Source organism: Geotrypetes seraphini, chromosome 5 (genome assembly GCF_902459505.1).
Source record: "Geotrypetes seraphini chromosome 5, aGeoSer1.1, whole genome shotgun sequence".
NCBI classification, from domain to species: domain Eukaryota; kingdom Metazoa; phylum Chordata; class Amphibia; order Gymnophiona; family Dermophiidae; genus Geotrypetes; species Geotrypetes seraphini.
In genome coordinates, this window is record NC_047088.1 from 80,124,859 (window position 1) to 80,138,198 (window position 13,340).

Below are 13,340 nucleotides of genomic sequence, written 5' to 3' on the forward strand. Positions count from 1 at the left end.
CCGGGATTGACATTCCCTGTGGCAAGACCTGCCGCTGCTCCTCAGAGGGCGACCTCGGTCTCGAGTATTCCCTCGGGGCGGCGGACGTGGGCAACTTGGGTTTAGCAGAGGCGGACCCTCCCGCCGAAGAGCCCGAGGATGGCTTCTTGGACGATCCTGGAGCTGAGGAGGGAAGTGGAGACTTACCCGAGGCCTTGGATGAGGCAAGCTGCTTCGATGGCATCGAGGGCCGAGGCGAAGCCGAGGGTCCCGAGGCCGAGGCCGAGGTCAAGGCCGGGGCCGAAGCCGAGGCCGAATCGAGGCCTTCCCGGGAGGGGACTCGACAGAGAAAAGTTCTGCCATGCGGGCCTTGCGGCGTTTGAGTGCCCGCTTCTGGAAGGTGGCACACTTCTCGCAGGACGCTGTCGGGTGTTGGGGCCCCAAGCACCTCAAACAGCACCTGTGCGGATCTGTAATAGATAAAAGCCGTTCACAGCGCCCGCACTTTTTAAAGCCCGTTACGGGCCGGGACATGGGCCCAAGAGAGACCGGGAACAGGCGAGGTTCCTCGGCCACGGCTACCGGGAGCCCCCGGCAGCGACGAAAATCGAAAGTTTTTTTTTTTTTGAAAAGAAAAGAAAGAAAGAAATAACAAGACAAAAAACGCAGCGACCGCGTCGAAATTCCGTACACAGCCGCGGCGACAGAAGGCACTAAGAGCACAATTTTTTCCACAGGGCTTCTGGCTCCGCGGATGAAATTGAACTGAGGACCACGAGGTGGGGATGCGCCCTCTAGTGGGCAAGAAGGCTAGCACATGCGTGGTGCAGTGTGCAAACTTGAAACTTCAATCAAGTTTGCTTGAAAAGCTGTCCGCGCTGGGGCTCCGTAGATGACGTCACCCACATGTGAGAATATCATGCCTGCTTGTCCTGGGATAACTGCAGTCTTTCACCTATTGTTGAGACACTGCTAGTAGTCATTTGAGAAGTCACATATCTGCACCCTAACTCCATACCGTTTCTGATTTGACATTCTCCACTGGCACAATGGCTTTGCCAGGTCGTGGAAGTTTACCAGCTGCACCTCTGGAGTTCTTCATCACAGGCATCTCAGACTGTAAACTTGACAGCTGCAGGGGAACAGATGGGAGACTCATTGGTAAACAGCCACAAAGAAGCAAGCCAAACTGTACTGAATGTGTGGGCACAAGTCCATCAACTGGCTTCATATCAGAGAGGATCAACCAGCCCTAGCTTCATCCATTCTTGTGTTCTAAAAATACACAGACCCAAACAGGGTAGAACCAGGACAGACTTAGACTATCCTTTCCATGACACAGAACCACTAAGTAATCCTGGACCCAACACCCCAATATGAGGTCAAAGGTCCTCCTACAGTTAAAGGATGCAATCATCACAGGTCACATCACACAAAAGCTTCCTAGCTGATCTATCTAGATATGAAAAATGGTCTTAAAAAGGTCTACTTGCCTAAGCAGGAAACAAGGGAAAGGGGAAAAGGATTGAGACTTTTATACCGCCTTTTTGTAGTTATACAACCGCACTCAAAGCAGTTTAAATATAGGTACTTCAAGCATTTTTCCCCCATCTGTCTTGGTGGGTTCACAATCTAGCTAATGTACCTGAGGCAGTGAAGGATTAAGTGACTTGTCCAGGGCAAGTAGGAAGCTGTGTTGACCAGGTATGGCGAACTTTAGTTTGCAGTAAAAATTCAAGTAGACAATTTCTTCTCCCCATTTAGCCAGCCATACTTGCTATTGTACACCACAGTGTCCTAGCTGTCTATTGGTTTGACATTTCCCTGGGTTGCTGAGGAAATGCTCTCCCAGAGGAGATTATTGCGGAATCGACCGTCTTAGGATTCAAAAGCAAACTAGATGCACATCTCCTTACGTGTGTGGATCACCGGACTTGATGGACCGAAGGTCTGATCCAGAGATGGCGCTTCTTATGTTCTTATGAAAGGTTAACTTCAGCCTAGGGCTTTCTGGATGGTAGTCCTATAGAGTTGAACATAATCAAATTCTACCCTCCAAACACAAAGCAGGGACTCTGACTTGGGGATGGCAGAAGAAAACAAAACAATCCTACCAAGAAGAAAAAAAATAATCCTACCAAAGCTCAACTTTTCTAAAGAAAGCCACAAATGAGATAATTATACCAGTCATCCCACAAAAAAAATCTTAATATGGGTCAATTACATCTATGAATTACACAGTTTTCCGCCACCAAAAAGCAGAATTTGTAACTGTAACTACAGTAAAATCTTGGATTGCAAGTGTTTTGCAAGACAAGCAAAATATTTTATTAAATTTTAACTTGATGTACAAGCAATGTCTTGCAATACAAGTACATACAGTATACACACATCACAACTTAGTCGATCGTTCTTCTCTCTCTGATGCTGTGGGAGTGTAGTGACTGTTCTAAACAAGCAAAGTCTTGCAATACGAGTACATATAGTACTTTGTATTAAAGATTTTGGGTTGTGGAATGAATCGTCCGAGTTTCCATTATTTCCTATGGGGAAATTCGCTTTGATATATGAGTGCTTTGGATTACAAGCATGCTTCTGGAATGAATTATGTTCGCAAACCAAGGTTTTACTGTATTTCATAATTATCATGAATGCAAACTGCATATTTTCTCAGTATATGAGTGTGCCAAAAAAGCTTTTTTTTTCCCCAATTCTTTATTCATTTTTTCATCTAACATCAAGTACACAATATTACATCAATTGAATCATATGCATCACTTGAAATTCATTCTATTATCATCTTAAATACATAAATTATCTCCTTCCCCCACCCACCCTTTTCACAAATATTGTAATCAAAATATCATACATGTATTATATTCATATTGATTAAACCTATAATATAACTATATTCCACCCCTTCCCATAATTATAGTTATACTTTCAGTGTAAAAAGGTGTCTAATCATTACAATAAGTTATCAATGGCACCCAAACCTTTTAAAAATTATTATAAATTCCCTTTTTGTGTGGCAATTGCTCTTTCCATTTTGTATATATGGTACAACGAATTCCACCAGAAAGTGTAATTAAGTCTAGTGTAATCTTTCCAATTTCTGGTGATATGTTGAATGGCGACTCCTGTCATCATTAATAAAAGTTTATTATTACTTTTTATTCTCATTGACATCCCAAATAGAATTGTATCATATGATAAAGCTACATGGTTTTCTAACAAAGAATTAATTTGAGACCAAATTGATTTCCAAAAGGCCATGATACAAAGACAAAAGTATATTAAATGATCTAGAGTCCCTGGCTTCCAGATTACAATGCCAGCATCTATTAGACTTAGAGCTATCCAACTTTTGTAATCTAACTGGGGTCCAAAATGCTCTATGTAACAAAAAGAACCAAGTTTGTCTCATAGATGCAGACACTGTATATCCAAGACCAAATTCGTGGCCATTGAGATGCAGAAATTTGATGCTTAATCACAATGCTCCAAATGTCTCTAAGACCAGTCTTTGGTTTTTTATTCATAAATCCAGATATCAATTTATACCACTGTGCGGCCTGGTGTCCCAAAAAAATCCACCTGAAAGCATAGGAATTTCAGACTATACTGATTGTTAAGATTTTTCCATTCAGGGAACCCCACCTGAATAGCCTGTTTCAGTTGCAACCATCCAGCTTTGCGATTTATTTAGATCATATTTATGTTGCAACTGTGAAAAATCAAGCAGTTTACCATTTAAAATAACATCACCTAGTCCGTATAATTGCAATAATCCAATGCTTCCATATGATTTTAAAACCGCCAATTTGAATCTTGGAGTTTAGCCATAAAGATTGATTTGTTGATTTATGTATTGGGTTTGGAGTTCAATTGCTGACATAACGCAATGTTTTCCATGTATCCATCAATATTCTGTTCTCTTTATTTTTTTTAGGCATCTTAACACTAAGAACATGAGATAAGTTTATAGGAAACATGAGTCGCCATTCCAAATACAACCAATCTGGGATATGTGCCAAAACAGCTTTTGTGTAATTATGCACTTTTGGTTTACTTTGAATGTACATTTCCCCCTCCGTATTCGCAGTTTCCGTATCTACGGATTCACTTATTCGCGATTTTAAACCTAAAATTCCTTTTTCTTTTTTTGGGCTATTTTAAGCCCTGTAAGCCCCCCCTTAAGCCTTACCTGGTAGTCTAGCTGGTTTTTGGGGCAGGAGCAATCTTCCCACGCTCCTGCCTCATGCAGATTGCTCACAGGAAATGGCTCGAGAGACTACGGAGCTCAAGGCAGCCTCTAGAATATCCTGTACAGATTGAGAGAACTGTATAGTGGCAGTTAGGTTGAGAGGTACCAAGTTGTTAAGTGAAGAGACTGCAGGATGGGATGAAGCAGAGACCCTTGACTGTGTAAGCAGAGAGGGAAATACTGGTAGAAGTAGAGGCTCCCTGGTGCTGAGTTGAAGTAGAAGGGAGTACCATGGTTGTCTGGGCCACCGAGGAACTATCAGAATCATGGTGGCATGCTCCTTCGAGTTTGATAAAAGTCTTGAGAATCAGAGGGAATGGAGGAACGCATAGAGAAACTGATTCGCCCATTCCAGAAGAAAAGCATCTGTCTTGAGGCAGTGAGGAGAGTATGTCCTGGAACAAAACTGAGGCAGTTTGTTGTTGTGGGGAGATGCAAAGAGGTCTATCTGAGGAGTTCCCCTCTGAGCAAAAATGTGATGTAGAGGCGAGGAATTGAGTGTCCATTCGTGAGGTTGTAGAAGAAGATTCAATTTGTCCGCCAGACAGTTTTTGCTGCCCTTGGATGTAGACAGCTCTGAGGAAGGTGTTGTGAAGAATTGCCCACTTCCTGACAAAGAGTGAGCTTCCTGACAAAGAGGGAGAGACCCTGTCCCTCCCTGCTTGTTGACATAGTACATGGCGACTTGGTTGTCTGTCCGAATGAGGACTATCTGGTCGTGAAGAAGATGCTGAAAAGCTTTGAGAGCATTGAAGATCGCTCTTAGTTCCAACAGATTGATGCGACACTGACAATGCGTGCTGGACCAATGACCTTGAATACGGAGACCACTGAGATGAGCCCCCCCAAGCGAAGGTTAAAGAATCTGTCATGAGAATCTTCTGATGAGGGGCATGTGAAATTGCAAACCTCTGGAAGAGGTTTGCAAGAGAGTATCCACCAGTGGATAGGAAGAGAGTATCCACCAGTGGAGAGACTGTCTCAACAAAGGAGTCACTGTAAAGGGTTGAGAGAGTGGGTCGCAAGCTTGTTGCCACTGAGATGCCAGAGTCCACTGAGGAATTCTGAGGTGACGACTGGCAAAAGGAGTCACGTGAACTGTAGAGGCCATGTGACTGAGAAGAACCATCATTTGTCTTGCCGAGATTGATGTGAGGGAAGACACTTGTTGACAAAGGTGAATGAGAGCATCTTGACGTGGTTGAGGTAGGAATGCTCCGAGTTGAACAGTGTCTAGTTTGGCTCCAATAAACTGTAGAATTTGGGAGGGACGTATCTGGGACTTTGGAAACTTGATTTCGAACCCAAGGTTTTGGAGAAACCAATAGTCCATTGGGTTGCTACAATGATCTCCTGTTGAGATGAGGCTTTAATGAGCCAGTCGTCCAAATATGGAAAGACTTGAAGACCCTACGTCTGCAGGGCTGCAGCCGCCACTACCAGACATTTTGTGAAGACTGGGAGATGAGGTGAGTCCAAAAGGAAGGACTCGGTATTGAAGATGAAGATTCCCCACCCGAATCTTAAGAATCTGCGAGAGGCTGGATGAATGGAATACGAGTGTAAGCCTCTGAGATCTAGGAAGCATAACCAATATCCTGGATCCATCAGGGGATATAGAGTTGGAAGAGAGCATTCAAAACTTTTCTTTGACAAAAAATTTGATAGGTCACAAATCCCCGTCTTCTTTGGGACCAGAAAATAATGGGAATAAAAGCTCGTGTCCCATTGGGGCAAGGGAACCTCCTCGACAGCCTGGAGGCGAAGAAGAGCCTGAGCCTCCTGAAGAAGGGGAAGTTGCGACATGTTGGAAGGAAACTCTCTTGGAGGGAGATCTGGTGGAATTTAAAGAAATTGGAGCGAGTAACCCTCTCAGATGATGGTGAGAACCCAGAGGACTGATGTAATCTGCTCCCACTGTTGGTAAAAGTGGTGGAGACGACCTCCTATGGGGAGAGGAGAAGTCTGATGGATGAAGTTGGACGGTATGTTCAGATTTAGATTGTCAAAAAGACTGAGCAGGCTTCTCAGGAAACTACAAAGCCATGGAATAGAGGGAGATATACAAAGGTGGATAGGCAAATGGTTGGAAAACAGAAAGCAGAGAGTGGGCATAAATGGAAAGTTCTCAGACTGGGAGAAAGTGACTAGTGGTGTGCCCCAGGGCTCCGTGCTTGGGCCGATCCTATTTAATATTTATATCAATGACCTGGAAGACGGAATATCCAGTGAGATCATTAAGTTTGCAGACGACACAAAGCTATGCCGGGCAATCAGATCGCAGGAGGATAGCGAGGAACTCCAGAGCGACTTGTATCAGTTAGAGAAATGGGCAGATCAATGGCAGATGAAGTTCAACGTGGAGAAATGCAAAGTAATGCATTTAGGTAGTAAGAATAAGGAATACGAGTATAGAATGTCAGGCGCAACTCTGGGTAAGAGCGAACAAGAAAAGGACCTGGGTGTACTGATAGATAGGACCCTGAAGCCGTCGGCACAATGCGCGGCAGCGGCAAAGAAAGCAAACAGAATGTTAGGCATGATAAAGAAAGGAATCACGAGTAGATCGGAGAAAGTCATAATACCGCTTTATAGAGCAATGGTCAGACCACACTTGGAATACTGTGTCCAACATTGGTCTCCCAACCTAAAGAAGAGACGAGCAACGAAGTTAATAAGAGGTATGGAGAACTTGGAATATGAGGAACGACTCAAGAAACTAGGACTGTTCTCCCTTGAGAAGAGAAGGCTGCGAGGGGACATGATCGAGACGTTCAAAATGCTGAAAGGCATCGATAAAATAGAGCAGGAAAATAAATTATTTACATTGTCCAACGCGACACGGACAAGAGGACATGGTTTGAAGCTAAGGGGGGACAAGTCCAGGACAAATGTCAGGAAGTTCTGTTTTACGCAGCGAGTGGTAGACGCCTGGAATGCTCTCCCAAAGGAGGTTATCAAGGAATCCACTGTGCTGGGATTCAAAGGCAAATTAGATGCACATCTCCTTATGAGGGGCATAGAGGGATATGGGTGACTAAAACTAAATCAGGTGTATACCTGACTGGGCCTCCGCGTGTGCGGATCGCCGGACTTGATGGACCATGGGTCTGATCCGGAGATGGCAGTTAAAAAAAAAAAAAAAAAAGCTGCAGCAGGAGTCTGGGGTTTTTGCTGATGCTGCTGTTGTGGTTGTTTCCTAGGCGAAGGCCTGGAGAAAGCTGGAGTAGATTTCTGTGGATAACGACGTGGAGGTAGTCTATAAGGCTTGGAAGCTGGAGGTTTAGCTTTAGGATGAATCAAAGTGGTAAATGACCGCTCATGCTCCGAGACGCTTGGTGGCAGCCTCAATGGAGTCATCAAAGAGCTCATTACCTTGGCATGGTAAACTGATTAGACGGTCCTGCAAGTTAGGATCCATGTCCATAATAGATAGCCAAGCCAGAAATCACATTGCCACAGAAAAAGCAGTGACCCGAGATGACATCTCAAACGCATCTAAGTGGCTTGAAGCATGAAGAGACGTATTTGTGAGAGAGTCTGTTGCAATTGTTGAAACGCAGATAACTGGTGCTCAGCCAAATCAGGGAAGAAGTAGGGCATGGTCTTTAAGCAGTACTTTACGTAAGATGTGAACATGAAGTTGTAATTCAACATCCTGTTTGCCATCATGGAATTTTGATACAGACAGCGTCCAAATTTATCCATCGTGCGTTCCTCTCTGCCTGGAGGGACTGCAGCATAAACCTAAATGGACTGCAAGGACTGGCACAAGGTGTAGTAGTAGAAGGGATGCTGGGAAACAGCGATCACAACATGATCCGCTTCAACCTGGATGCAGGGGCGAAACATCAGTTCAGAACGATGACCATGGCACTGAACTTCCGAAAAGGGAATTTTGAAGGTACGAGACTCATGTTGGGGAAGAATATTAAGAAGAGGATGGAAAAATTATGTACTTACCTGTTAATTTTCTTTCCTTTAGAAGCAGCAGATGAATCCAGAGACAAGTGGATAGCTCACATCGACCAGCAGGTGGAGATAGAGAAACTGATTAACAGGTGGTCTTATATACTGGTATTCCTCCTGTCCATTCAGTTATGCTCCTTGCCCAAGCATCCAGATATAGGAGAATGAGCATCCAAAAAACTTCTTTCCAGTAGCGAAATTCAAACATCAAACTAAAGAACACAACTACCAACAATACCCAACCGAAACTGGCACACAAATCACAGGCATACCGTACACAAAAAGGGTGGGGCTCTGGATTCATCTGCTGCTTCTAAAGGAAAGAAAATTAACAGGTAAGTACATAATTTTTCCTTCCTTAGCATAGCAGCAGATGAATCCAGAGACAAGTGGGATGTAGCAAAGCAAAACTCAAACCGGGTGGGAAGCCAATGCCGCCTCCGCAATAACCGAAGCGTCTGCTGAAGTACCGAGGAAGCTTCGCATTGCGGGACGATGCCATGAGATCCATCTCCGGAAGACCCCACCGTAGGACCAGCAGATCGAACGCCCGAGTGGACAGCTCCCATTCGCCTGGATCAAGAAGATTTCTACTGAGAAAATCCGCCTGAACGTTTTCGTGACCCGCAATGTGTGTCGCTGAGAGAAGAGGAACATGCACCTCCGCCCATCGAAACAGAACCATCGCCTCTTCGGCCAACTGAGGACTCCGGGTACCCCCCTGGCGATTGATATACGCCACCGCCGTGACGCTGTCCGAAAAAACCCTGGTCGGACGGTCCTGAATCATGGACTGAAACGCCAGAAGCGCAAGCCTGATCGCCCTCAACTCCAGCATATTGATCGACCACTGGGCCTCCTCCGAGGACCAAACACCCTGCGCCGACGCCTGCAGGCACTGTGCTCCCCAGCCCAGAAGGCTGGCATCCGTCGTAATCACGACCCAATCCGGAGTCGCCAGCGGCATGCCCCGGAATAGATTGAATTCGCTGAGCCACCACCGCATGCTGCGGGCCGCCTGAGGACTCCACTGTAGACGCCGATCGTAGTCCTGCGACACCGGGGACCACCGGGAAAGTAGAGACTTCTGCAACGGCCTCATGTGGAACCGGGCCCAGGGGACCACCTCCAGAGCCGCCACCATCAAGCCCAGAACCTGTACATAATCCCAAACCCGAGGCCTGGGCGAACTGAGAAGCAGACGAACTTGAGACTGTAACTCCTCTCCCCGGTCCCGGGGTAGAAACACCTTCCCCAGACAAGTGTCGAACCTCACTCCCAGATGCTCCAACGACTGGGACGGGGACAGAGAGCTCTTGGGAAAGTTGATGATCCACCCCAAAGACTGAAGGAGAGATATCACTCTCTGAGTCACCGACAAACTCTCCCGCCTGGAAGAGGCGCGGATCAACCAGTCGTCCAAGTAAGGGTGCACACGAATTCCTTCTTTGTGCAGAAATGCTGCCACCACCACCATCACCTTTGAAAAGGTGCGGGGCACCGTTGCAAGACCAAAGGGCATCACCCAAAATTGATAATGCTGGCCTAGGATCGCAAACCGAAGAAATCATTGATGCGGAGGCCATATCGGAATGTGGAGGTACGCCTCCTTGAGATCGAGGGACGTGAGGAACTCCCCAGGTTTCACTGCTGCAATCACTGAGCGCACTGTCTCCATACGGAAATGGCGAACCCTGAGAAATTTGTTGACCCTTTTGAGATCCAGCACCGGTCTGAAAGACCCCCCCTTTTTTGGGCACAAAGAAGTAAATGGAATATCTGCCGAGATCCACCTCCTCCGGAGGCACTGGCACCACCGCCCCCAGATCCAGAAGCACTTGAAGAGTCAGGCGGACCGAGTCTCCCTTGGCTGCCCCATTGCACGGGGACACCAAGAAAGAATCGGCGACGGGAGAGGCGAATTCTAACTTGTAACCTTCTTGAATAATATCCAAAACCCACTGATCCGACGTGATCTTGGCCCACTCCGCCAGAAAGGCAGACAGCCGCCCCCCCCAAGGGAATGGCGGAGGGAGCCGAGACCCCGTCATTGTGGGGTGTGACTTGCTGGAGCACGGGCTGGCTGAGCTGGGGTTTCGCCGTACGAAAGGAACTCTTTTGCGGAAACCTAGGTCTTGAGGAAGTGAAGGAACCATAAGCGGGCTGTAGGGATATTTCCGTATTCACACCTGAAGGTTAGGCCTCTATGATGTCACCAAGCCTGAACCATTGTTTCAAGAATCTCTCTCTGCAAGCAACTTTCCAGGATGTATTTTGCAAGAAGTAAGAAGTACACTGCTTTGCAGTTTCTGCCTGATGCATTATGGGGATGTACCCGAATGTTGCTATTCAAGGGCATTCATCTGTGCTTTAATAATGGGACAGTATGAATCTTGAAGAAATTATTCTGTTCTTATCTGTCTAACAGCCCTGGGTCTTCCAGCATATATGATACTTTATACAGAAAGGCTATTCATCAAGTTCGGTTTCTGGATTGGTCCGAGGAAGTCATCTGATGAGATTCAAGAAAAGAAAGGTGCTAATTAATTAATAATTAGTTAGTCTGTGATAAGGTCCGGGGAAGCTCAGATCTGCTCACAGATGTTCTAATTGTAAACTTTTTCTTTCAATAATTAGACCTGTAAGTTACCTCGTGTGATTCTCTGCCTAAGAGATAGAAATTCGGACATTTAAAAACTGTTCTGAACTTAGCACAGATAAACGGAACTTATTGCTGATGATTTATAGCCTCATCAAGGATTTTCAACACGTGTAACTTTTACAACGGTATTCCTGACGTCTTCCAGCTGACACGAAGTTTTCTTCCACCTAATTGTGCCGGAGAGGCTAATTAAGGGTGAGCATACGGAAATTACTTTTATTAGCTTGGGAATTAGATAGGAATCAATTGATAAAGGTAAAGGGTTGAAAAGTTACCTGGGTGATAATATAATCATTTGTTAATCAGGGATTATTATTATAAGGAATAGTGTGTGTGTTTAACAAGAAGTTTTACTCAATTGTCTAACAATTAGATTGTGATAATCATGTACTGAGTTTCATTTGTGTAATTAGATATTTTGAACAATACTTAGATTCTGCAGCTGGCTTGTGAATTATATTTTTCTATTTTCATAATAAAGATATTTCTCATTAGCCTGGGTTTTGTGTCGTATAATTAGACCATGATATTTGGACTTGAATAAGAGGTTATGGTTTTCGCTAGACCACTTAACAGAGACGTAACGTGTTTATAATACTGCTAAGTGAACCATAAATCCTTCTACAGATTTTGGCCGGGATATCTAGGTTTCTAATTTACAACTGTTGCCATGTCTGTTGACACTGAGACTCAGATTTCGTGGCATGCTCTTGAAAAAGATGTTTTTCAGAAATTAGCTGTGCAAGTTTTAAAACAGACAGATTCTGATGTGTATTTTTCTGACCTTGTACGTTTATTACATGCAGATATAGAGGACTCTAATCAGGCGTACTGTTCAGTATTGCAGCGTCTCCTACATGCTCGTACTAAGCCTACAGGAGAAAATTATTCAGAGCTCATCTGTGCGTTGTTTGCTTTTAAAACTTCTGTCTCTGCTAGTTTATCTCAACAACGTCAGCTTCAGAGTGATTTATATGAGCAATTAGAGGATTGTAAAAATTCTTTGCAGGCAGAACGGACTCGTAATGATTCCCTTGAACTGTTAGCTTCTAATTGTGAAGATCAACATTCCGACTTTGATCAGGTGATGTCTGAGTTACGACATCAATGTTCTGAGTTGAATGCTGAACTTGAAAGTCAGAAAAAAAGTACAGTGAATATTTCTTGTGCGAAGTGTACCTCTTTAGTGACTCAACTTACTAATTTGAGAGCTCAGAAGGATGAGTTACAAGTCTCTTTATCTACTTGTCATAAAGATTATGATAAGAGTGCCGAGCTTGTATCAAGATTGCAGAATGAACTTGCAGACGTAACTTCTGCTTATGTTTGTCTGGGTGAAAAGTTAGACGCTACCGAACGTCTGTCTAATGATAAGGCAGCCCGTGCTGACAGGCAATTATGTGCCTTACAAGCGGACTTTGTTGAGTCTCAGAACCGACTTTCCGAAAGTAAGTCACATGTCAATCAGCTAACTGACTCGTTATGTCAGGCAGATGCCGATAATTTGGCTCTGCGCCAGAATGTTCAAGCTATATCCTCCCAGAGAACTGCGTTAGCTACTGATGTGAAAGTTTTGCAAGACAAAGTTGCTGCTATTTGTAGTGAGAGGGATATTAAAACTGTCTCTCCCCCTGTGTCGCATCTTCATTTTCCTACACCAGCTCCAAGAACAGTCTTTCGTTCTTTTTACAGCTCTAGTGGGGAAGGTGGGAACAGGAATTCGCAGGAGTGTTCTGATTCTACTGCAGATGACTTGTTGCCTAGTAACAAACCCTGCCCTGAGAAATTAGTGACACTAGTTGACCGCCCAGTGCAGCAACCACGCCCAGTGCAGCAACCACACCCTGTAAGGTCTATCTCAAATTCCTGTGACGTCACTGAACCTTCTGACTCTAAACCACGCCCGGTAAGGTCAGTTTACAGTGAGCCTAAACAACCACCAGATGGCACCAAAGCACCAGACATTTCACAACATACTCCACAAAGGTCACAGCACAATAATGAAACAGGGAAAGAAACTCAAAAGAAAGGAGGTAGTTATACTATACCACCCTATCACGTACAGATAATGAAGATGTTTAAACAAATGATAGAACCTTTTAGAGAGGGAACTAAGCTAACTATTGAAGCACATTTGGCCTCAATACATGAGTTCTTTGAGACTTATGCAGTGACAGAGGACAGTGATAAGCTTCGTTTACTCCGTTGGTCCTTTGCTTCTGAGTGTTCTGAGACGTTGCGATCCATCATCACTGGTACTTCGGATGTGTTAGAGGTGGAACAACAACTCAAAAGACGTTATGGTACATACGCTGATTCCATTGAATCTCGCAAAGCTGCATTCCATTTGCGTTGTGGACTCCAAGAAAATCCCCGTGAATTTGCTTTCCGTCTGAAACGACATTTCTTTCCAGACAGGACTCCTTCTGAGGACGAACTGGAGTATGGAGAATTCCGATCTCT

At 44.8% G+C, this 13,340-nt stretch overlaps 1 protein-coding gene across 7 annotated transcripts in view; it reads right to left on the bottom strand.

The window, feature by feature from the left end:
• Positions 1–13,340, bottom strand: part of CCNB3 (cyclin B3) — a 152,823-nt gene that overhangs the window by 116,253 nt on the left and 23,230 nt on the right. For 4 of the 7 annotated variants that reach the window (XM_033946040.1, XM_033946037.1, XM_033946034.1 and 1 more), the window contains one exon: positions 998–1,111. In XM_033946040.1, coding sequence (XP_033801931.1) covers positions 998–1,090 — 93 coding nt within the window. In that variant the 5' untranslated portion in view covers positions 1,091–1,111. Of the gene's footprint in view, positions 1–997; positions 1,112–1,895; positions 2,003–13,340 lie in introns of all 7 variants that reach the window. The other 3 variants (XM_033946039.1, XM_033946038.1, XM_033946035.1) reach the window with 1 other exon arrangement.